Below are 26314 nucleotides of genomic sequence, written 5' to 3' on the forward strand. Positions count from 1 at the left end.
ATCTTGGTCTTGTCTACTTCAAAGAATTACTTGTAAAAGCCTACATAGTAATAGCAAATTTAAAACTGTCATTGTAAAACAGATGAAAAGTAGAGGATTTTACTTGGCTCTACAGTTCCAGGAGTGTGTGAAAAATGACCCATGTTTCTTATAGGAATGAACTAAAAAAGAAAAGGAAAAACCAGACTGTATTACATAACCATAAGACATCCTGTATATCTGTTTTATTCCTGTCTTGTACTACCTGTCATTTACCCAGCTGGCTAGAGTGGCTGGAGATAACAGTCATGTGTGTATGAGGTGTACCTCCTTGTGTGTGGGTGTTGCCATTTCTTTTCTGAAGACAGCTTTGGTCGAAAGCTTGGTGTGTAACAGTCTTTCCACTGTGCCTGCCTGCAGCTCAACATATCATCTTTACAGTGAGTGGCAATCTGTCCTTTTCATAATTGTTGATATTCCAACCTGGGCTTTCCATTGTTTATTGTTATAATCATTTACCTAATTATACAGTGTATTTATATTTTTTATTAGTTTCTTGAACTTATTAACATTTACCTAATTATTTAGTTGTATGAGTCCAGTTGCATGTAAAAATGCTCTATAGTGACTAATCATTTGTGTTTGTAAGTTATTTTCTGGCTGCTCTCATTCTGCCTCTGCCCTGCTGCTCAGTTCCTGTAATTTTTCAGACACAATTGACTGCACTTTCTGTTTCTCCTTCCCACATTTAATCTCTCCATTTGCTAATTATACACTAACTTTCATTTCAATAGACTAACAGTCACTCTACACAATTACCCTGCCATCTCATCAGTTGAGAAATAATCAACTAATTTATTTGGTATGTACCACCCACCTCCCATGATATATTACTAAAAAAAATCACATAATTAAAATTATGTCTATCCTATTTCAACTTTTTCATTACCTGTTAGTTTATAACTAAAATGGAGGAGCTTTTCTTATCTTATTTTAATTTTGTTTGATATTTAACTTACATTCTTTATTCTCTGCCCATAAGACGTGTAGCAGTCAGGCTGAGGTGGAAGTGATGACACCAACAGAACGACAACCAAAAGGTGTGCAAGCACCAAGAAGATTCTCTCCCAAAGCATTTTATATCTGCTTTCATTTCTTCATTCTGGTGTCTTGCTGAAATATAGTAGTGTCCTGAAAAAAATTGAAAATGGTTAATGTTGTGACAGTACCACGAGATTTAAAAGTGCCGCTACGTCAGTACGCGAACACAGCGATAGAGGCGCTCCGCAGCTCAGCTGAGCGCGGGAGCGCCACCTAGCTATGAACGGCGCCGGCCGCATGTCACGGCACGGCAGTTGAGTGAGAGATACGGAGTTGGTAGTATGAAACTCACTATTGTTTCTATGCTTGTATGTCCACGCAAATTATTAGTGAATTAAAGGTTATAACAGTTAACACAACCAAGAGTGAGACAGGAAAGTAACCATGGAAAAAATAAAGAAATTTAGTAAATGTTCTAATGTTACTGGTCACTTATAATGAAAACTGGGAATAAAACTGAAAATCAATAAAATTATCTTTGACTTTGCAAGTCAGTATCAAGTAGATACCAATAGGGATACACGGAAGAATCAAAGAAACTGGTACACCTGCCTAATATTGTATAGGGCCCCTGTGAGCATGCAGAAATGCCACAACATGATATGGCATGGACTCGACTAATGTCTTAAGTAGTCCTGGAGGGAACTGACACCATGAATCCTACAGGACTGTCATACATCTGTAAGAGTATAAACAGCACGTTGCAAGGCATCCCAGATATGCTCAATAATGTTCATGTCTGGGGAGTTTGATGGCCAGCAGAACTGTTGCACTTCTGCCATGTTGAATGATTCTCTTCAGTCGTCATTGATCCTGTTTTCGCAGGATCTTGTTCCGACCGTAGCGATGTCAGAGATTTGATGTTTTACCGGATTCCTCATAGTCAAGGTACACTCGTCAAATGGTCGTATGGGAAAATCCCCACTTCATCGCTACCTTGGAGATGCTGTATCACATTGCCTGTGCGAATATAACATCACGTTCAAACTCACTTGAATCTTGATAACTTGTCATTGTAGCAGTAGTAACTGATCTAACAACTGCACCAGACACTTGTCTTATAGAGGCATTGCCGACAATAGTGTGGTATTCTGTCTGTTTATACATCTCTGTATTTGAAGACGCATGCCTATACCAGTTTCTCTGGCGCTTAAGTGTATATGAAGCAGGTATTACGCTACTTCTTCAGCTGTCTTAGTTTTCAAAGGCCGTAGGTTGACGAACTCCATTAAACGATCTTGATACACCATTATGAATTTATATTCGCCATTCCTGTGTGACAGCCATTCTCTCACACCCTCTTCACATCCTCAGTTCATTTCCAAACTCACCACTGGTTTCACAACAATGCCTTTTTTTTTGAGGTTTTTTATTTAACTTTAAATACAACAATACAACTTCATGCATAAAATTTTTTATTTAACTTGCAATTCTTTAAGCATACATATTCATTCTCCATGGCCTCTTTCTACTGTGAGTTTTATGCTGAACAATTGATCATTGATACAAAATACGGAATATTTGTTTCTCTTGGTTTTAATTATACAATTAATATCTCTTCATCACTAATTTTTAAAATATGATAATGTTTTAATCGTCTGAATCCAAAGGTGTGCTGCACTTACTTTTAGCTCAAATCACTTCGGAAATTATTTTGGAGTACTTTTACTGAGAAAAATGAAACAATTGTCTTCTCGTTTACTTGCAATTAGGCTAATGCGCATAAGTTAAAAAAAAAAAAATCATGGTTCACGCAGTATCCATTCAGTGTAAGTTAGGGAATCGGATAAAAAAATAAAATTTAAGAAAACGTTCCATGCACCAGCGAACCTTGCACGACGCCGACAAACAACAGTGTTCCGGGAGTATAACAAATGAACACCATGTGACCTAAGTAGTGGGAGGACAAAGGATTTGGCAACATAATATCGCCTCTCTGTCACCATCAGCTTCTTGTTTCGACCTCCACCAAAGCATATCTGTATCTGTTGACATACACCTGTCTGTATGCATAAGAATATATCCAAATATTATGCCTTTCACCAATGTATTTTATATATGTTTACGTTCAACAAATAAAGTTGGCATTCTACAACCTGGTAACATATTTATCTTATTCATCTATAGTACTGTAAATAGCATAAATAAATATGCTCGTGTTTTAACCAGTTAATAAATGTTAAACTGTCTGTGCTACATCCTCAACCCACATACACACCACTTTAATGTTTAAGCCTTTCAAATGTTAGTCTGCTCATTCCCTCCCGTCGTTGGTCCCAGTGGTAAGTTCCCAGCTTCAACGGCTAAAAGTAGATCAGATTTTCCCGATCTGTGTGTCACTACATTTTAATGCCTGACATAGTCCCACATATAGCCTTATAATAAACGTATTTTATTTTTTAACATGAGCTGCAATAGTTTATTATACAGTCTGAGATAGTCTGTGCAAGTCAGCAACCACATCAGGGAGCCCCTGACAGCTCTACTTCCTAGAAATTCAAGCGATGATAAAAGAACTTAACAGTAGTTACTATTCGCACCTAGTGGAAACGAGATTAAGAACCTCCTGGTCACTAGGTCAGCTTCAGGCCATACGCGGCTGAGGCAGGTATGTACTTTTCGGGCTTGCGACAATGTGCTAGCCCGCAGCAACTAATGTCAGTGAAAATTGTGGTTCTTTTCAGTATTTAGAAGAACATGTAGTATAGCATAGTCGATAAGGTAGGTACATAAGTTCCGAGTTCAGGCCTGACCGACCGCCGTGTCATCCTTTGCCAATGCCGTCACTGGAGGGCCATGTGGTCAGCACACCACTCTCACAGTCATTGCTGGGTTTCTTTCCCTTGGAACCATTGCTAATCGGTCTAGTAGCTGTCGCCAGCTTGTCTGCATCCCACATTACACGCATCAAGGAGATGTTCCCCTGGAAGGCGACGGATTTGCGTCCTCTCATCGGTATGATGATGAAGGTATCACGATTCAGCCACTGCACCAACGTCCAATGCCAATGGTCATGTGCATATTTCAGTCATAGCTGGTTAATATTGTTAATATTGGCACATGCGTGGGTGGTTGGCTGCGTACGCCCATCATAAGGAGTGTTCAGTGCACTGTGTGTTCAGACACACTTGCAATATGCCTAGCATTAAAGGCTGATGTTAGTTGTGCCACTCATCTGGCCAGGTCATGGTTTTCCAGTCAGCTATGGTTCAACCGATATGGTGGAGAGCAAAGGAGAGGCGCTGCAGGCGATATCGTGCTGTTAGCAAAGCACTCGCGTCGGTCGTCTGCTGCCATAGCCCATTAACTCCAAACGTCCCGCATTGATTTCTGCGATTATTTCATGCAGCATTGCTTCTCTGTTAGCAGTGACAACTACGCAAATGCTGCTGCTCTCGATCGTTAAAAGAAGGCCGTCGCCCACCGCATTCTCTATACTGAGATGTGGTATTCTCAGCACGCTCTTGACACCGCGGATCTTGCAGTATTGAATTCCCTAACGATTCCTGAACTGGAACGTCCCATGCATCCAGATCTCACTACCATCTAGGGTTCAAAGTCTGTAAATTCCCGTCATGTGGCAGTAATGACGTCAGAAATGTTTTCACATGAATTACCCAAATACAAATGACAGCTCCACCACCAATGCGCTGCCCTATTATACATTGTGTACATGATACTATGGCCATTTGTATATGTGCATATCGCAATCCCATGACTTCCATTACCTCAGTGTATACAGAACCTAAGCTGTTGAAACTTATTTGGATATTAGTCTTCTAAAGTAGACGTGTCTCTTCCTAATCTTCCTGTTAGTGTAAAGTGTATCTGATGCGGAAATCCTTATCCAGCCCATGAGCATCAAGAAGAGTGGTGATAAGCACCGGAAAACTACAATGACGGTGACATCTGAACATTGAATCAAAACAGTGCTCGTCTCCACGATATAACAGTCACACGACACATTTCTGCTCTCAACGGCTCAATAATTTCCTTATTTGGAAGAAATACAAAGCAAGGAATAGCACTGTACTATTCACTTGGCTATGAGGTCGTTTTCCTTGCTATGTGAAAAAAACTAAACAGAAATTGTGACACGTAGTTTTAGTGTTTTGACTTGTAATTATTATGTTGGTCTGATAAAGGTTCAAAAATATACCTTCAATTACTGGATAAAATTTTATTAGACTTTACCTTTCATATTTTATGGATGTAAATTAACACATAAAAATTATGGGTACACACCGCTGAACAGTGACCTCGCATTTCCTCTCTGCTACAGGGCTCGTGTGACCGTAGACTTAAGAAATCTTCAGACGGAAAACATCACTATAGTTGCCGAGTCATCGCATAATATGGTGTGCTGGAATGTGGTTATATTTCTATACTAATGAACTGTTGATTCTATAGCCAGTCAAAATAATTAAACAAAATACACCGATAAGCCAGAATATTATGACCACCTAACTAATAGGCGGAATGTTCACCTTTAGCACGGATAGCGCAGACGCGTCTTGGGATGGAAGCAATGAGGCCTTGGTAAGCCGCTGGAGGGAGTTGGCACCACATCTGCACACACGCCACCTAATTTCCATAAACTCTGGGGAGGGGGGCAATGAGCCCTGCGTCACGTTTAATCACATCCCAGATATGTTTGACCTGGTTCAGATCTGGCGAGTTGGGGAGGGGGCAGCACATCAATTGGAGCCCGCTACTGTGTTCCTCAAACCACTCCATCACACTTCTGGCCTTGTGACATGGTTTATCATCTTGTTGGAAAACGCCACTGCTGTCGGGAAACATGATCGTCACAAAGGGGTGAACCTGGTCTGCAACTAGTGTAAGATACACCTTGGCCGTCATGGTGCCTTGCATGAGCTCTACTGGACCAATGATTCCTCATGTAAATATTACCCAGAGCATAAAGGAGCCGTCGCCAGCTTGTCTCTGTCCTGCAGTACAAGTATCAAGGAGATGTTCCCCTGGAAGACGACTGATTCGTGCCCTCCCATTGGTATGATGAAGAAGGTATCATGATTCATCACACCATGTAACGCTCTGCCACAGCGCCAGCGCCCAGTGCCGATGGTCACGTGCTCATTTCATTCGTAGTTGCCGATGTCGTGGTGTTAACATCGGTACATGCATGCTGAGGAGGCCCATCATTAGGTGTGTTCAGTGCACTATGTGTTCAGACACACTTGCACTCTGCCCAGCATTAAAGTCAGATGTTAGTTCTGCCACAGTTCACTGCCTGTCCTGTTTTACCAGTCTGACCAACCTATGACGTCCGACATCTGTAATGAGGGGTGGCCACCTCACAATATCTGGACATGGTTTCACCTCGGTTTCACCACATGTTGAAGACACTCACCACAGCACTCCTCAAACACCCGACAAGTCACGCAGTTTCCAAAATGCTCATGGCGAGCCCCCGGGCCATCACAATCTGCCCTCGGTCAAACTCAGATTGATCGCGCGCCTTCCCCATTCTACTCACGGACAGCACGCTCACTGATGCTACATGCACCATTCGTGACTAGCAGCCATTCCTCACCAGGTGACGCTGCTACAACCTGGATGGGTTTACATCGATAGTAGGTTTGTGGTCATAATGTTCTGGCTGATCAGTGTATCTTCCTTAATTTAAAAATAAAAGTGCTCAAAGAAAATTATTTTTGTTCCTGAAGTTTAGTTAATTGCTAGTGCTGAAAACAGGGGCAGGGAGGGGCATATCGTCTCAGAAAGGTTGGAAACCACTAGTGTATGAAGTGAGCATAACACACAGCTCACGTCGCTGATATCAAACCGGACTTGTCAAGTGACATAAGCGTAACGTTTTTTATTTCCCTGTTTTTAGACGTTAATTTACTAGTAACACCAGTGGTGAACAATTGTTGTTGTTATGGGTGTACATCAAAATATCTGGAAGGAGGAACAGTTAATTTTCATAGGTAAGTACCAGAAAGTGACCTGGAATGACAAAAATCCTGTTCTGTGCATTTGAGTGCCCATTCCATAGATATTCCTATTCCATGAATAAATCGGAATATTCAGTTGGACGAGGCCAGTTCAACAAATTTTGTAAATTATTGCAAGTTAACTATACAACTTCCTCGACTATTCAGAAGCTCATCTCCCATCTTCGCTTGATTACGCACCTTAAGTGTTCATAAATGTAAAACTGTGCACTTCACAAAATGCAAACATATAGGTGCCTATGACTACAATACGAGTCACAACTGGAATTGACTCATACAGTTACCTGGGTTTAATTATGTGTGGAGATACGAAATGGAATGATCACATAGGCCCATTCGTTGGTGAAGACGTGGTAGCCTTCGATTCACTGATAATTTAACCCAAAAATGAAATGCTCGCCATCCCAGAAAAGTGCTCAAGTTTATGCAGATACGCATATTGACCATATAAAAAGGACGACACGAATCATGAGAGGTTCATTTCACCACAGACGATAATTACAGAAATGCTGAGAAAACTGGACTGTATGATGCTTGCGGATGGATGCCAATCATCCTGCAAAAGCCTACATAGAAAGTTTCAAGAATCAGTATTGAGGAAATTAGGAATGTATAGGAGGTGGGCAAAAATATGGAAACACAAAAAACACAACACATTGCTACGCATAATACGGTGTACGAATACTGTTGGCATTTAAAACAGCTTCCAGTCATCTCAGAATGGATAAATACAGGTCCTGTATGGTTTTCATGGATTCTTACACCATTCTTCCTATAAAACAATGGCAAACTCTCATATCAATGATGGAGGTAGATAGTGGTCAGGTACCGTTCTCTCCAAAGTAGGGCACAAAGGCTCAATAATCTTGAGATCTGGTGATTGTGGTGATCAGGAAAGACACAACAGTTCATCCACATGCTCACGAAATCCACCTTGGGTCTATGCAAGCTGTGCGAACAGGGATGCTGCCGTCTTGGAACACAGCATCACCACTGGGGAGCAAACATTATACATACAACAAAATAAGTTTTGCATCACCTCGGTTCCGAGAGTTCCGGAACCTATACAGAAAATTGGAATAGAGATCAACATAAACATCATTTTCGCCCTCTTTAGTGCTTATGAAAACCACACATTGCATGTTGTACCACCATACAGCGAGACCTTCAGAGGTGGTGGTCCAGATTGCTGCGCACACCAGTACCTCTAATACACAATAGCACGTCCTCTTGCATTGATGCATGCCTGTATTTGTCGTGGCATACTATCCACAAGTTCATCAAGGCACTGTTGGTCCAGATTGTCCCACTCCTCAACGGCGATTCGGCGGAGATCCCTCAGAGTGGTTGCTGGGTCACGTCGACCATAAACAGTCCTTTTCAATCTATCCCTGGCATGTTCGATAGGGTTCATGTCTGGAGAACATGCTGGCCACTCTAATCGAGTGATGTCATTATCCTGAAGAAAGTCATTCACAAGATGTGCACGATGGGGGTGCAAACTGTCGTCCACGAAGACGAATGCCTCGCCAATATGTTGCCAATATGGCTGCACTATAGGTGGAGGATGGCATTCACGTATCATACAGCTGTTATGGCACTTTCACGACCACCAGCAGCATATGTCGGCCCCACATAATGGCACCCCAAAACAGCAGGAAACCTCCCCACCTTGCTGCACTCACTGGACAGTGTGTCTAAGGCGTTCAGCCTCACTGGGTTGCTTCCAAACACGTCTCCAAGAATTGTCTGACTGAAGGTGTATGTGACACTCATCGGTGAAGAGAACGTGATGCCAATCCTGAGCGTCCATTCGGCATGTTGTTGGACCCATCTGTACTGCACTGCATAGTGTCGTGGTTGCAAAGATGGACCTCGCCTTGGACGTCGGGAGTGAAGTTGCACATCATGCAGCCATTGCGCACTGTTTGAGTCGTAACACAACGTCCTGTGGACGATGTCCTGTGGCTGCACGAAAAGCATTATTCAACAAGGTGGCGTTGCTGTCACGCTTCCTCCGAGCCATAATCCGTAGGTAGTGGTCATCCACTGCAGCAGTAGCACTTGGGCGGCCTGAGCAAGGCTTGTCATCTACAGTTCCTGTCTTTCTGTATCTCCTCCATATCGGAACAACATTGCTTTGGTTCACTCCGAGACGCCTGGACACTTCCCTTGTTGAGAGCACTTCCTGGCACAAAGTAACAATGCGGACGCAATCAAACCGCAGTATTGACTGTTTAGGTATGGTTAAACTACAGACAACATGATCTGTGTACCTCCTTCCTGGTGGAATGACTGGAACTGAACGGCTGCAGACCTCCTCTGTCTAATAGGCGCTGCTCATGCATGGTTGTTTACATCTTGGGGTTGGTTTACTGACATCTCTGAACAGTCAAAGGAAGTGTGTATGTGATACAATATCCACAGTCAACATCTACCTTCAAGAGTTCTGGGAACTGGGATGACGCAGAACTTTTTTTGATGTAGGTATTATGGGATGGTCCTGATCAGCCAAAATGGTCACATAGTCCTTGGCAGTGATGCGACCTTGCAAAGTAACCATGGGGCCCATAGAATACCATGATATGGCTGACCAAATTGTCACATACGGGTCAGAGGTATGGACGTTGACAGACCACGATAAAAATGCACTAAGAACCATTGAGAGGAAAGTACTACGCAAAATCTATGGGCCAATAAGGAAGGAAAAAGGCTGGAAAAAACGCTACAATGCAGAATTACAAGAGTTAACACAAGGCATGGACATAGTAAAATATGTGAAATCGCAGCGAATACGATGGCTAGGACACTTGGAGAGAATGGCAAGAGGATAGAATTCCAAGGAAAATGATGAAAGGTGTGATCCATTCAGCTAGGCGAAAAGGGGGATCTAGAAGAAGATGGATCGACGAGATAATAATGGATATTACCAGTATGGGAATCCGGGGGTGGAAAAGAGCAGCAAATAACCGAGTAGTGTGCAGGAAGATTGTTGAAGAAGCCAAGGCTCACCGACGGCTGTAGCGCTACTGAAGAAAAAATCATCACCGAATCCCCGTCATATTTCACTCTCTGGACTTAAACTCGTCCAGAAGCTGAAAACATCCGGCCCAGTACCGTTTTTCCATTGTTCCACAGTACCATGTTTTCATGTTGCGGGCATCTGCATCTCGGGTGAGCAGCTCACCCTTCAATTCCCCACTTACAGAGCTGCCTTCGTGTTGTTTTGGTAGTTACAGGGTCCGCGAGAGCGACATTGAGTTCTGCAGTGACTTTTGCACCATTCGTCCTCTCATTTTTCGTCAGAATCCTCTCCAGTGACCGTCTCCGTCACGATCAACCAACAAATGCTTTCGAACGCGTTGTGAATTAGAGGATGATGTTTTTCTGCTTTCCCTGCACGCGGTATAAATCTTCGATCCGGTGCCTCTTGAGAAACGAAAAACTTCAGCTACCTTGGTTACGGGAACACCCATCACAAGAAGACAATGCACTGAGTTTCTACATAATGCACTCACAGTTACGCAGAACACTGCTCTGACACTTCTTCTTCCTCTTTTTTTTTATCAGTCTTCTGACTGCTGTGATGCGGACCGTCACGAATTCCTCTCCTGCGCCAACCTCTTCACCTCAGAGTAGCACTTGCAACTTACATCCTTAATTATTCGCTGTATGTATTCAAATCTCTGTCTTTCTCTACAGTTTTTGCCCTATACAGTTCCCTCTAGTACCATGGAAGTTATTCCCTCATGTCTTAATAGATGTCCTATTATCCTGTCCCTTCTCCTTATCAGTATTTTCCATACATTCCTTTCCTCTCCGATTCTGCGGAGAACCTCCTCATTTCTTACCTTATCAGTCCACTTGATTTTCAGCATTCGTCTGTAGCACCACATCTCAAATGCTTCGATTCTGTTCTGATCCGGTTTTCCCACAGCCCATGTTTCACTACCGTTCAATGCTGTACTCCAGAAGTACATTCTCAGAGATTTCTTCCTCAAATTGAGGCCTATAATTGATACTGGTAGACTTTTTCCCTGACCTACTAAAGACTTCTAAAATTACCCCACTTCACAAAAAGGGCTCTAAAAATGATGTAGCCAATTACAGGCCCATAGCACAACTCAGCTCATTCTCAAAAATATTTGAAAAATTATTTTACACCAGATTGGAAGACTTTACTAATAAACTATCCTTATTGACAAAACACCAGCATGGTTTTAGAAACCAAAAGACAACTACCACAGCTATTTATGAGTATCTCATCAAAACCTTAAAAGCACTGGATAATAAGGAAATCACTACTGGTATCTTTTTAGATTTATCCAAAGCCTTTGATGTAATTGACCATACCATACTCCTTAAGGAGTTAGCAAATAAAGGTATGAGAGGAATTGCAAACAAATGGTTAGAATTTTACCTGTCAAACAGATTTCAAAAAGTTGAAATTAATTTTGAAAAAAAAGAATACAACCACCCATCGATCTACTGTCCACTCCTCTGACACAATGCCCATTAGATATGGTGTGCCACAAGGCTCAATCCTGGGACCCATACTATTTCTGCTATACATTGATGATATAGGCACGAAGCTTGCTACAGGACATACCACACTATTTGCCGATGACACAAGTATACTAATAACGGGTACTGATACAGAGGACCACAGCCAAAAAATTAAACCGCTTATGTCGTCACTCAGCAAATGGTTCAACGAGAACAAACTGATTATAAACATAGAGAAAACAATGTACATCAACTTCAGACTCTCATCCCAAAAACAAGAAATGCCTGATGTGATTCTAAATAACCAAGAGCTTATGTGTGTGGACTCTGTCAAGTTTCTTGGCATATGGCTTGAAGGAAATCTTAAGTGGGAGACTCACACAAATTATATCTCAAAAAAGCTCTCAACTGTGTGTTACATTTTAAGGATACTCAAAAAATCAGTCACAAAATCTGTTCTCATACATGTATATTATGCTTACTTCCATTCTACATTACAGTATGGAATCATATTTTGGGGGAACTCACCTGGAGGTAGATATATTTTCAAAATGCAAAAACAGGCAATACGCATAATATGTAATCTTAGACATAACGAATCATGCAGACAACATTTCAAAACAAATGGCATTATGACACTGCCCTCTGCTTACATTTATAATATCGTCTCATTTGTCAAGTCATACCTGTTAAACAATGACTGCACACTAAAATTCAATGGAGATATTCATAACTATGCAACAAGGCAGCAATCTGACCTACATATGATTCAGTCCAAAACTACCTGCTACCAAAAAAGTGTTTTAAATGTTGGGATACAAATGTATAATAATTTACCCAATGAAATCAAAGCAACAAAGAACCCAAGAGCCTTCTCACATAAGTTAAAAAAATATCTCTTGGACCATTGTTTTTATGCAGTTGATCATTTTTTTGGAAGGGGTTAAAATGTAAACAATATGATAAATGTTCAATTAGGTCTGAAAATTATATACTGTGCATGTCTATGAAATATACTGGATTATTATATACTGTGCATGTCTATGAAATACACTGGACTACTTTACTATTACATTTGTATTGGCTGTTTGTATTTTACCATACAACATTTGTATTTACTGTTTTGTTAAAGATAGCTAACTTCCTCACTGCAAAATAATGTAAAATCAATTTATTAAATATTACTTGTAAATATGTTCCCTTGACCTGTCCAATATCGTATGTACAATCTTACAATTCTATGATTTGTATTAACTGTTTTGTTTAAGATAGATAATTTCCTTGCTACAAAATAATGTAAAAATCAATTTGTAAAAATTACTTGTAAATAGCTCTCTTGACCTATCCAATATCATATGTACAGCTGTACAATACTATGATTGCCTGGATCAATAAAGAAATACAATGTAATACAATACTTCACCTGGCCAGGAATACCCTTTTTGCCATTTCTAGTCTGCTTTTTATATCTTCCTTGCTCCGTCCGTCATTGGTTAGTTTACTGCCAAGGTAGTAGAACTCCTTAACTTCATCTACTTCGTGACCATCACCACGTTTCTCACTCTTCTCATTTCTACTACTTCTCATTACTTTCGTCTTTCTTCGATTTACTCTCAATCTATACTCTGTGCCAATTAGACTGTTCATTCCGTTCAGCAGACCATGTAATTGTCCTTCACTTGCACTCAGAATAGCAATGTCGTCAGCGAATCGTATCATTGATATCCTTTCACCCTGAATTTTAATTCCACTATTGAATCTTTCTTTTATTTCCCTCATTCCTTCTTCGATGTACGAATTGAAGAGTAAGGACGAAAGACTACATTCCCGTCTTAATTCCTTTTTAATCCAAGCGCTTTGTTCTTGGTCGTCCACTCTTATTATTCCCTCTTGGTTCTTGTACATATTGTATACTACACGTCTCTCCCTATAGCTTACCACTACTTTTCTCAGAATTTATAACACCTTGCACCACTTTACATTGTCGAACGCTTTTTCCAGGCCCAAACATCCTATGAACATGTCTTGCTTCCATTATCAACCACAATGTCAGAACTGCCTCTCATGTAGATTTACCTTTTCTAAAGCCAAACTGATCGTCATCTGCAAAACTGTTAAATTGATTGTGCGATAATTCTTGCACTTGTCAGCTCTTGCAGTCTTCGGAATTGTGTGGATGATTTTTTCCAAAAGTCAGATGGTATGTCGCCAGATTTATACATTTTACATACCAACGTGCATAGTCATTTTGTTGCCACTTCCCCCAATGATTCTAGAAAAAAAAAAAAAAAAAATGGAAATGACCGTATGGCATATCTGGCCGGGAGGCCCCTATTTTTTTCTTTTTTCTTTTTTTTCCCCTTTTTTTCTTTTTCTTTTTTTCTCGATATTGCTTAACTTCGGTGATCGGACGAGAACTGGTGTATTTTTTTTTCTTTAGCTCCAACCTAGCCGGGAATCGAACCTGGGCCCACTTGCATGGGAGGCGAATACGTTACCACCCAGCTAAGCAGGTGGACAATGATTTTAGAAATTCTGATAGAATGTTACGTATCACTTCTGCCTTCCTCCAAAGCTCTCTTAAATTCTGATTCCCTATATCTTCTAAAGCGACTCCTGTTTCTTCTTCTAACATATCTTCCCCCTCTTAGAGGCTTTCAATGTATTCTTTCCACCTATCTGCTCTCTCATTTGCATTTAACAGTAAAACTTCCGTTGCACTCTTAAATGTTACCATCCCTGGTTTTAATCTCACCGAAGGTTGTTTTGACTTTCCTGTATGTTGAGCCTGTCCTTCCGACAATCATTTCTATTTCGATTTCTTCACATTTTTCATGCAGCCATTTAGTCTTCGCTTCCCTGCACTTCCTATTTATTTCATTCCTCAGTGACTTGTATTTCTGTATTCCTGAGTTTCCCGGAACCATTTTTGTGCTTCCTCCTTTCATCGACCCGCTGAAGTATTTCTCCTGTTACCCACTTTGAACGTAGTGAGGCCATGTCACAATTGCCGTTGGTGTTCAAGTACAACAGTGCCACCAGCAGGCTTGGCTAGCCCTGCATTTCTCGCGGAGCTCTCATATTTTTGTCCAGATCTTGTACTATAGCCTCCCATGGGTTCCGTAGTGACAAGCCCGCATCTCGTGGTCGTGCGGTAGCGTTCTCGCTTCCCACGCCCGGGTTCCCGGGTTCGATTCCCGGCGGGGTCAGGGATTTTCTCTACCTCGTGATGGCTGGGTGTTGTGTGCTGTCCTTAGGTTAGTTAGGTTTAAGTAGTTCTAAGTTCTAGGGGACTTATGACCACAGCAGTTGAGTCCCATAGTGCTCAGAGCCATTTGAACCATTTTTTTTTTTTTTTCCGTAGTGACAACGCAGGCAAGGTTACATTAGTTAATGCGCGCACAGGGATATTTAATCACCTATTCTTCCCACGCTCCTTACGCGATTGTAATGGGAAGGAACTCAAGTGAGAAGTTCCTCTACAATGCATTTTAAAGTGGTTTGCATGTTATAGGAGTAAATGTAGAAATCCCTGCAACATTATGCACTGAGGCCTATTTCAATCGTAGTTACGAAGTTGGCATGCACTGCCGAACATATTTCGCAATAGATGACGAATACGCGCATGGATATTGTAATTTATGAATGGGAGGGATAAAACTAAGCACACTAAATGCCATGCTGATAAATCGTTACGCTTCATTATAAAATGATTAGGACATACCTGTGGAAATGGGCGCCCACCCCTTAGAGTGTAAGGGATCTAGGACACAGACCACAGGCACATATCCACCACAAATTTGTGTGTCTGACGTGCTAAGCTTTGAATCCAGCATCAGGGTTAGGTGACAGGTGGATTAAGTCCATGTCTTACGCGCTATGTGTAGCAGTAATTACGTCATTTTTCTTGCCATTTGTAGGTGAAATCAATCAATGATCTCAGCAGCTGAAGAACCAACTGTATTTGCACTGCAAATTACAGTTAGCATAAGTTTTTAGGAATTCCGAATACTAAAGCAATTGTTGTCGTTTTCACATCCTCTTAGATATATAATATTGTGCCCTGCCCGTGACGTAATAACATACTATTATCTATTTATATCGGAATATTAAGTTTTGAAGATATAATTTAACCACTGAGTCAATGAACTGCGCTGAAGTCAGCGAATATCTACGCCCAGAATAATGAGAGCGGCGAATCATTATCATCTGTATTTTGTTCTATATAAGAAAGCGCGCTCCTCTTTTCTCTCTCTTCTTTAATCGCGCGTCTTTCCGACAGCATCTTACGCTAACAGACTCCTATTGTCTTCTATTTTTTCGAATGAACTAATCTTGTATTCCTGCTGGGAATTTATTTAATCATTCTATGATTATCGCCAATTGCTAGTACTACTATGATCTTATTATGAATACTTTATTCTTTCGCTCCTGAGTTGACTAAGATTATTGTAATTTCCAAGTATTTCTCCGAAATACGGCACAATTCTCAATGTTCAAAACTGTGAGAATTATTCACAAAATGTTAGGTTTCTGTACAAATTATTTACTTTGTTAAATAATAATTGTTTAATTTAACATTTCTGCTTTCATCACGTAACAGCAGTCCCAAATTTACAATTTATAACTGTTATAGAAATTTCTTTACTACATTTTTTTCTTACGGTGATAGCGCGATACTCACGAGATTAAATCAAATTATTCTGAATTTCTCGCGAGGCGAGAAGACAGAAATTTCCCTGGGATTACAAAAAACACAAATTAACCATTTATCAGCACGCTGCTTGCCTACTGATCTCCACTTCAAGCAAAAAAGGTAAAAAGAGTAAAATAAATTAAGAAGTGACGTGATAATATTGTGCGTTCAATCGTATTGTGTGCATTTTCTGATAAAAATATTTTTTATTATACAGTCAAAAAAAGTGGCGTATGTGTGAAATATCTAATTCATTTACTATTATTCCACGGACTAATAGGTGTGTGTGAATATATAAGTATTAAAGGTAACTAGTCTCATGCATATATAAATAATAGTGGAACAGAAAATTTAATTGGGATACATTCAGTTTGAAGAAATTTTGCTTAACAGTCATTAAATTACTGAACTATTGCCAATATATGAATATACTATAAGCTTAGGTTACATCCATCGTAATTTATGCCAGCCGAAGCATAAATTTCCACAATTCGATAATAATATCATCCATATTTATAAAATATATCATAGTCAAAGAGATTTAGTAGTGTTAGTAACACTGTATTTGTAGTTTTTTTCTGTATAAGAGGGGGTATCGAAAAAAAGGAATTATTTTTTAAAAGCTATATACTCTCAAATTGTTTACAAAACAACCTTATCCCCTTTAAAATACTCTCCATTACAGCTAATATATTTGCCCTACTGGTGCTTCCACTGTTCGAAACAATTTTTTATAGTCATCTTTAGAAATGGCTGACAGCTTCTGCCTTGTTTTTTTCTCGACTCCTTCAATGTTGTCAAACAGGTGTCCTTACAAGCCTCTTTTCTTGCATGGAAATAAGAAAAAGGCACACGGAGCCAGGTCGGGCGAGTAAGGTGCGTGGGGCAGCGAAACCATGCCATTTTACTCACAAACTAACAGAGATGGCTGTATGTTCAGGTGTGTTGTCGTGGTGGAAGAACCAGTCTCCTGTCTGCCACAAATCGGGTCTCTTTTGACGAACACTGTTGCGCAGTGTTCTTAAAATTTCCAAATAAAAGGTTTGATTGACTGTCTGACCTGGGGGAACAAACTCTGAATGAACTATGTATGACCTGTCATCAAAAAAGCAAATCAGCTTTGTTTTGATGTTTGATTTGACCATTTTATATTTATTTATTTATTTATTTATTATTATTATTATTATTATTTTTTTTTTTTTTTTTTTTTTTTTTTTTTTTGTTACGGAGTGACAATGACGTCTTCCATTGCCCTGACTGTTGGTTTGTTTCTGGGTCGTAACTAAAGCTTCGTGACTCATCACCAGTAATGACCTCTGACAGAAAATCTGGATCAGTTTCAAGCTTTTGTTTCGAAGTAAGACACTTTTCAACTCGACGTCCCTTTTGACTGTCATTCAGTACCTGAGGAGCATACTCCACAGTAACCCTTTTCAGTCCCAAATCTTCCGTTAAAATTCGCTGAACCGAGCTCCAAGGTAGCCCACTAATCTCTGACGGTTGATCAATTGTCTGTCAAACGGTCTGTCAGCACGAACTCGCGAATTTTTTAAATATTTTCGTCTATTCGGCTAGTTGATGGACATCCAGAACAGGGTTTGTCATCAATCGATATGTTGCCATTTTTATATCGAGCAAACAACTCGTAAACTTGAGTTTTTCTCATAGCGTCATCTTGGTAGGCTGTTTTCAACGTTAAAACAGTTTCAGCAGCATTTTTACCCAGTAGAAAACAAAATTTCACAGCTGTACGCTGTTCCCTTGTCATCATAAGAAACGAAACAAGAACAAACCAGCGCTAGCAGAAACAATCACTGCAGATGACCAGAACAGGCCATGTCGACAACACAGGTGGCAATGAACTGGGAATGACTTGCGCTATACACACCTAGCGGCAGAAATCCTTACTACACAAGTTAGGTCCACGGCAATGTTTTTCCGTTTTCTTTTCTTTCTTTTTTTTTGGGTACTCCCTCGTATTCTTGTTATAAGCGGCCGAATTACCTTTTCTTAATGATTTCTCGCTTCGTTTTGTAACGCTGTACATCGCGCGATGCGGGAGCACTATCCAATCATTACTGAAATACCTCATGTTTTTCTGTCCCTGTTAAGAAACACATTTTAACTGATTACCGCGAGATACTAATTTAGAGCAACTAGATCGAGCAAGTTCACAAAATCCAACAAAGAAACTGCAACGTAAAACAAACCGATGTTTCCCGTTGACAATGGGCGTCGCGTGAAACACATGAAGAGTAGTATTTGTTTGGGCTAATGCCATCTACACACTGTAAAAACGAACTTCGAAATATTTGCCAAAACACCAGAGAAAATTTGCCTGACGACTATTACCGGAAACATCCGTTATTGTGTACACAAAAAAAGTGTCATGTGTTCCTACAGAAGGCAGTACTGGTCAAAACTAGAAGATAAGTTCCTATAATAATTTTATGTCCGGAAACCAAAACCTATTGAGATACTTGGTGAAACTTCCTGGCAGATTAAAACTGTATGCCGGACCGAGACTCGAACTCGGGACCTTTGCCATCCGCGGGCAAGTGCTCTTCTACCAACTTTTTTTTCCATTTTGTCGTTATTGATCATTGTGTTTGGTCGTTGCGGACGTCGCAAGACATCAAGTTTGGTGGTTGATCCTTCGACTTAGTTTTCTATTACAGAGGCCAACCGCCTCTCTGACCGAACACGCTTTTTTTTCATAAAAACATTTATTAAAAAAAACAATGTTACACATTCCAAATACATACTAAGTTATACATACATGAAGTTATTTAAACAAAACGGTTTGATCGTTTCAATTACGCTGACGTTAAGTAAAGACAACAGAAGATTGTGTTACTGACTAAAGTACCAGAAAGAATTACGCTAAACATCAAGAAAAAAATTTTTAAAGGCATTCAAACTTCAACCTGAAGAAGTTAAATCTGCACTTTGAATTACATGAGCTGCAATCTTTACAGAAGCATAATTTCTTTATGATGGATATCAGCAAGTTCGTGGGATAATTTTAAATATAAAACGTTTTAATAATCATATTAGGCAATTTCTGAAATACTTGAGAATGGCGGAAAGGAGATATATAATAAAGTTGACTAGCCTTCCAACTACACTTTTTGGTCATTAATTGAATCTTAAGTATCTGAAGTGATCAGATCTATATAATCAGACTTTCACTGCGAAACTGACTTACACATCACAGTGCAAAAATGAACAGGGCAATGTGCCAGCCATTGAATACTACATTTATCAGATAGAATCTTATGGTTTTAACCAATCGATAAGGGCATTTCTATAAAAACTGTCTATTTCCAAATTTCTAGTATAAGCCAATAATGCACCTTTAATGTTTTGTGTTTTGACACTATTAGACACACAATCTCAATGTCACATAAGTTCTGTACATTAGCTTATAAATTTCAAACACTACTCTCTGAAGTAGAAAAAGCACACATCATAAATATACTGTAAAGTCGTAAATAGTATCCTTAAGGCAACTACAATACATCATTGTCAACACAGCCTTCTTTTTTATATTAACCATCAATGCCCATTCTTTCAAATACAATTTTTAACATATTACCGAACTTTTTCTTGTGATTCGAATAGCTTCTAATTTTGTGGAACTCACACAGCATGTGTACCTTGAACTCTATGATGCTATCGGATCCTAATTTGTTAAGGACGTAGTTAACAAAATTTCCCAGCAACCAGTACACAGCGTTATTTTTTGCTTCTGGGAAATAGCGTGCTTCAGGCCTGTGTATCAATGACAGCGATATATACTCAGGGGATGTTCTTGTAATCAGAGCTATTTGCTCCCGGATCCACTTCCAACTATTCATGTGACCACTGCAAGTATATCTATGAATTACTGTGTCAACTAGATGGCTTTGTTGACATATATTTGTTTCACAGAGTCCGATTGTATGCAGTCTTTCATTGGTGCAAACTATGTTGTTAACTGTCTTGTACCACGACGTTTTTATATTAGACGTGAGCACATTAGAACTAATGTTTTTCCAAATCTCAGTCCACTCAATGTTTGGAAATTGTCGTTCTATTTTGTTCCTTCCTTCGCTTTTCTTTCGTTCCTGCATTATGGCTCTCGATGTTAAGTGTCGGGACTGCCTGAGTTCGACACTGACATAACTAAACTCAACATAGAAAATCCTCACGTGCTGTAAGCGACTGTTGATATTCTGCACGTCAATCGGGGGAAGCAGGCTTGGAGGTTTAATGATCTCGAAAAGTTGGCTGGTTATGCTTTCTCGCGAGTCTCTTATTAAATTAACTTGCCTTTTGATACAAAGAGCAGAGGCTTTATCAGTTATATCAGTTAATCCTAGTCCACCATTTTTAGGATCTAAAGTGACTACTTAAGCAGGTACTCTGAACACTTCACCTCTCCACAAAAAGTTGGTGATTTTAGACATTATTCTCCTCGCTATCATTCTCGGTATTGGAACCAGCTGGGCAGTATAATAAGCCTTAGCAAGGATGCACGAGTTGATATACTGTGTTCTTTGAACTTGGTTCATATATCGAGTTAAATTCTCTACAATGGCTCCTTGCACTTTATCTGCTGCAACTTTCTAATTTAAAGCCGTCATTTTCATAGGGCATGCTGTCAGGGTGATCCCAAGTGTTTTATGTTGTCGGACTAATTTTGCCCACTCGACGTTTATATTATCAAAACCTCTGAGATTTAACATCATACTTTTTTTTTCGTTTGCAATGGCTCCAGATCCTCTACAGTACGAATCAGTCGCTGTTGCTAGCGTGGTTACCTCGTCATTCTTCCTTATAATGACGCCTATATCGTCAGCATAGGCTCTTATAACCGTTTTATTTCCTGATAATGTTAAGCCTTTTAATCTAGCATGGACATGTCGGAGGAAAGGTTCCAGCGAAATGGCGAAGAGCGACATGGACAGAGGACTTCCTTGAGGAACACCTCGTTGTATTTGCATCGGCCTGGATTGTTGACAATTCACCGCAATTTTATTCCAGTTGCTATGTTCTTAATCAACTGTATGACCCTATCGTTGAACCCTATTTTCTTCAATGTCTGTAGAAGATATTCATGATTTACTACATCGAACGCTTTATAAAAATCTAAAAACAATAAAGCACACTTTATGTTTGTTACAGAAGTTATTCCAATGATATCCCCGAATTCCGCTAGATTTTGAAAAATGGTTCTGCCTTGCGCACAGTTCTGATGTTGACTAACAATTTTATCTGTAAGGCATGAAATTCTCTTGTTTATTATTCTAGCTATTAATTTATAATCAGAATTCAGCAATGAAATTGGACGAAAAATATTTAAATCTTTGTTTCCATTATTTTTTGGCACCAGAACAATTTTACTCTCCTAAAACTCAGCCGGAATAATTTTACCCTGAATAACCTCATTTACAATGTCCGTGATTTTCGCACCTACTATTGGCCAGTAACGGATGTGAAACTCTGCTGGCAGACCATCCGGTCCTGGGGATTTTTTTGGTGGTGAGGCGCACAGAGTCTCATACACGTCTTCTTCACTGACAACCTCGAGAAAATTTTCGTTGTCATCTTCTGTCAGCTGTGGGGCTAGGATGTCAAGGAATTCTTCCAAGGAAGCATCACTACTTTGATGTACAGAATATAGCTCGCAATAATAGCGATAATTCTCGTCCATGATATCCTGCTGGGTTCTGAGAGTCGTACCGTGTTTTGTTCGAATTTCATCAATAAAAGTCCTTCTCCCGTTTTTCGTATGCTTCACTAAATGATATAGGGAAGTAGTTTCATCTTCTGACACCGAATTTGCCTTCGATTTTATTTTCAACCCTTCCATTTGACTTCTCTTAGTATTAAGTAACTTGGCTTTGACTTTTTTGATGTCTGCTATCCGAAGTGAGGAACCTGCTGAGACTTGATGATATAGATCTCTCAAAACGGAATAGTAATACTCTATAGTGCATTTTATTTCCCTTGCGCTCTGGGCACTGTATTGAATAAGAACTTTCTTCAACTTTGGCTTTGCCATTTTAACCCACCAGTCAATAGCAGTGGCATATCTACTACGGGCTCGCAGGCATATTGCCCATGTTTCTTTAATAAGATCTTATAAATCATGATTTACTAACAAGGAAGTGTTCAAATTCCACTGATTCTTGAATAGGCGAACCGGCTGTCTTGTTAGATTTATGCAAGCTAAGACACTTTAATGGTCCGAAAAGTACGTAGGAATGGTTTCTACTTTTGTCACGGAAGTTTCAAGATTTTTAGAAATATATAGTCTATCAATCCTGCTACGTGATGTTGCCGTGACATAAGTGAACTCAACAGTGGAGGGGTATTTGATTTCCCATATATCCTTTAATTCTAAACCAGTAACTAGTTGTTTTAGTTCACTTGAGAAATTAAAATTAGGTAACTGATCATTTCGATTTAAAACACAATTAAAATCACCTCCAAGTAATAACTGTCTTGGCGATTTCCTTAACAAGTGTATCAGCTCAACTTTGAAGAAACGTGCCCTGTCAGCTCGATGAGAACTTCCTGAAGGGGCGTACTACAAGTTGATGATAGTCACATCATAGATATTTAGTCCTATTCCCCTTCCGGATTCCAGTCGTTCCACCTCGCTTACTGTAATCCCTTCCCTCACCAAAATAGCTGTTCCAGCACTTGTTTCGGGAGACACATTTATGTAACTGACAAAGCCGGGAATTACCAAATCCGAAATTAGAACTTCTTGTAACAGGGCAATATCAGTCGCGGATTCGTACAAAAATTCCTTAAGGGTCGATAATTTCAAACCAGTCGTGATTTTATTTATGTTTATAGTGGTGATAGAATAAGATTGCGTCATTGTGATTGTGCTTTCACTATGTAATTGTTTTGATGAACTAATTTAGTTTCCTTTGGTTCAGGGTTCAGCTAAGCTGTAACAGTTTTCTCGGAAGGCTGAACGTGGAATAACACTTCCATCTGTTTATTAGTTACTGTCCCGTTTTTTTCTACTTCTGATGTTTTCTCTTGTAACGCAAACAGAATGATTTCCTGGTAAACTTTCTGATTTTTCCTCCAGTCGTGTACGATCGTTTCAGACTGAACATTCTTTGGCCTTGGGTCACCACTACCGGATTTTCCCTTCCCTTGGTTTTTTTTTTTTTTTTTGTCATCAGTCTACTGACTCGTTTGATGCGGCCCGCCACGAATTCCTTTCCTGTGCTAACCTCTTCATCTAAGAGTAGCACTTGCAACCTACGTCCTCAATTATTTGCTTGACGTATTCCAATCTCTGTCTTCCTCTACTGTTTTTGCCCTCTACAGCTCCCTCTAGGACCATGGAAGTTATTCCCTCATGTCTTAGCAGATGTCCTATCATCCTGTCCCTTCTCCTTATCAGTGTTTTCCACATATTCCTTTCCTCTCCGATTCTGCATAGAACCTCCTCATTCCTTACCTTATCACTCCACCTAATTTTCAACATTCGTCTATATCACCACATCTCAAATGCTTCGATTCTCTTCTGTTCCGGTTTTCCCACAGTCCATGTTTCACTACCATACAATGCTGTACTCCAGACGTACATCCTCAGAAATTTCTTCCTCAAATTAAGGTCGCTATTTGATATTAGTAGACTTCTCTTGGCCAGAAATGCCTTTTTTTGCCATAGCGAGTCTGCTTTTGATGTCCTCCTTGCTCCGTCCGTCATTGGTTATTTTACTGCCTAGGTAGCAGAATTCCTTAACTTCATTGACTTCGTGACCATCAATCCTGATGTTAAGTTTCTCGCTATTCTCATTTCTACTACTTCTCATTACCTTCGTCTTTCTCCGATTTACTCTCAAACCATACTGTGTACTCATTAGACTGTTCATTCCGTTCAGCAGATCATTTAATTCTTCTTCACTTTCACTCAGGATAGCAATGTCATCAGCGAATCGTATCATTGATAACCTTTCACCTTGTATTTTAATTCCACTCCTGAACCTTTCTTTTATTTCCATCATTGCTTCCTCGATGTACAGATTGAAGAGTAGGGGCGAAAGGCTACAGCCTTGTCTTACACCCTTCTTAATACGAGCACTTCGTTCTTGATCGCCCACTCTTATTATTCCCCCTTGGTTGTTGTACATATTGTATATGACCCGTCTCTCCCTATACCTTACCCCTACTTTTTTCAGAATCTCGAACAGCTTCCACCATTTTATATTGTCGAACGCTTTTTCCAGGTCGACAAATCCTATGAAAGTGTCTTGATTTTTCTTTAGCCTTGCTTCCATTATTAGCCGTAACGTCAGAATTGCCTCTCTCGTCCCTTTACTTTTCCTAAAGCCAAACTGATCGTCACCTAGCGCATTCTCAATTTTCTTTTCCATTCTTCTGTATATTATTCTTGTAAGCAGCTTCGATGCATGAGCTGTTAAGCTGATTGTGCGATAATTCTCGCACTTGTCAGCTCTTGCCGTCTTCGGAAGTGTGTGGATGATGCTTTTCCGAAAGTCAGATGGTATGTCGCCAGACTCATATATTCTACACACCAACGTGAATAGTCGTTTTGTTGCCACTTCCCCCAATGATTTTAGAAATTCTGATGGAATGTTATCTATCCCTTCTGCCATATTTGACCGTAAGTCCTCCAAAGCTCTTTCAAACTCCGATTCTAATACTGGATCCCCTATCTCTTCTAAATCGACTCCTGTTTCTTCTTCTATCACATCAGACAAATCTTCACCCTCATAGAGGCTTTCAAGGTATTCTTTCCACCTATCTGCTCTCTCCTCTGCATTTAACAGTGGAATTCCCGTTGCACTCTTAATGTTACCACCGTTGCTTTTAATGTCACCAAAGGTTGTTTTGACTTTCCTGTATGCTGAGTCTGTCCTTCCGACAGTCATATCTTTTTCGATGTCTTCACATTTTTCCTGCAGCCATTTCGTCTTAGCTTCCCTGCACTTCCTATTTATTTCATTCCTCAGCGACTTGTATTTCTGTATTCCTGATTTTCCCGGAACATGTTTGTACTTCCTCCTTTCATCAATCAAATGAAGTATTTCTTCTGTTATCCATGGTTTCTTCGCAGCTACCTTCTTTGTATCTATGTTTTCCTTCCCAACTTCTGTGATGGCCCTTTTTAGAGATGTCCATTCCTCTTCAACTGTACTGCCTACTGCGCTATTCCTTATTGCTGTATCTATAGCGTTAGAGAACTTCAAACGTATCTCGTCATTCCTTAGTACTTCCGTATCCCACTTCTTTGCGTATTGATTCTTCCTAACTAATGTATTGAACTTCAGCCTACTCTTCATCACTACTATATTGTGATCTGAGTCTATACCTGCTCCTGGGTACTCCTTACAGTCCAGTTTCTGATTTCGGAATCTCTGTCTGACCATGATGTAATCTAATTGAAATCTTCCCGTATCTCCCGGCCTTTTCCAAGTATACCTCCTCCTCTGGTGATTCTTGAACAGGGTATTCGCTATTACTAGCTGAAACTTGTTACAGAACTCAATTAGTCTTTCTCCTCTCTCATTCCTTGTCCCAAGCCCATATTCTCCTGTAACCTTTTCCTCTACTCTTTCCCCTACAACTGCATTCCAGTCGTCCATGACTATTAGATTTTCGTCCCCCTTTATATACTGCATTACCCTTTCAATATCCTCATACACTTTCTCCATCTGTTCATCTTCAGCTTGCGACGTCGGCATGCAAACCTGAACTATCGTTGTCGGTGTTGGTCTGCTGTCGATTCTGATTAGAACAACCCGATCACTGAACTGTTCACAGTAACACACCCTCTGCCCTGCCTTCCTATTCATAACGAATCCTACATCTGTTATACCATTTTCTGCTGCTGTTGATATTACCCGATACTCATCTGACCAGAAATCCTTTGTCTTCCTTCCACTTCATTTCACTGACCCCTACTATATCTAGATTGAGCCTTTGCATTTCCCTTTTCGGATTTTCTAGTTTCCCTACCACGTTCAAACTTCTGACATTCCACGCCTCGACTCGTAGAACGTTATCCTTT

At 40.0% G+C, this 26314-nt stretch overlaps 1 protein-coding gene across 3 annotated transcripts in view; it reads right to left on the minus strand.

Moving 5' to 3' along the window:
• Window positions 1-26314, minus strand: part of LOC124619758 — a 136578-nt gene that overhangs the window by 87487 nt on the left and 22777 nt on the right. For all 3 annotated transcript variants that reach the window (XM_047146337.1, XM_047146339.1, XM_047146338.1), the window contains exon 2: window positions 999-1170. In XM_047146337.1, the coding sequence (XP_047002293.1) occupies window positions 999-1115 (117 nt within the window). In that variant the 5' untranslated portion in view covers window positions 1116-1170. The remainder of the gene's footprint in view (window positions 1-998; window positions 1171-26314) is intronic.

This window comes from Schistocerca americana, chromosome 6 (assembly GCF_021461395.2).
Source record: "Schistocerca americana isolate TAMUIC-IGC-003095 chromosome 6, iqSchAmer2.1, whole genome shotgun sequence".
Classification (NCBI taxonomy): Eukaryota; Metazoa; Arthropoda; class Insecta; order Orthoptera; family Acrididae; genus Schistocerca; species Schistocerca americana.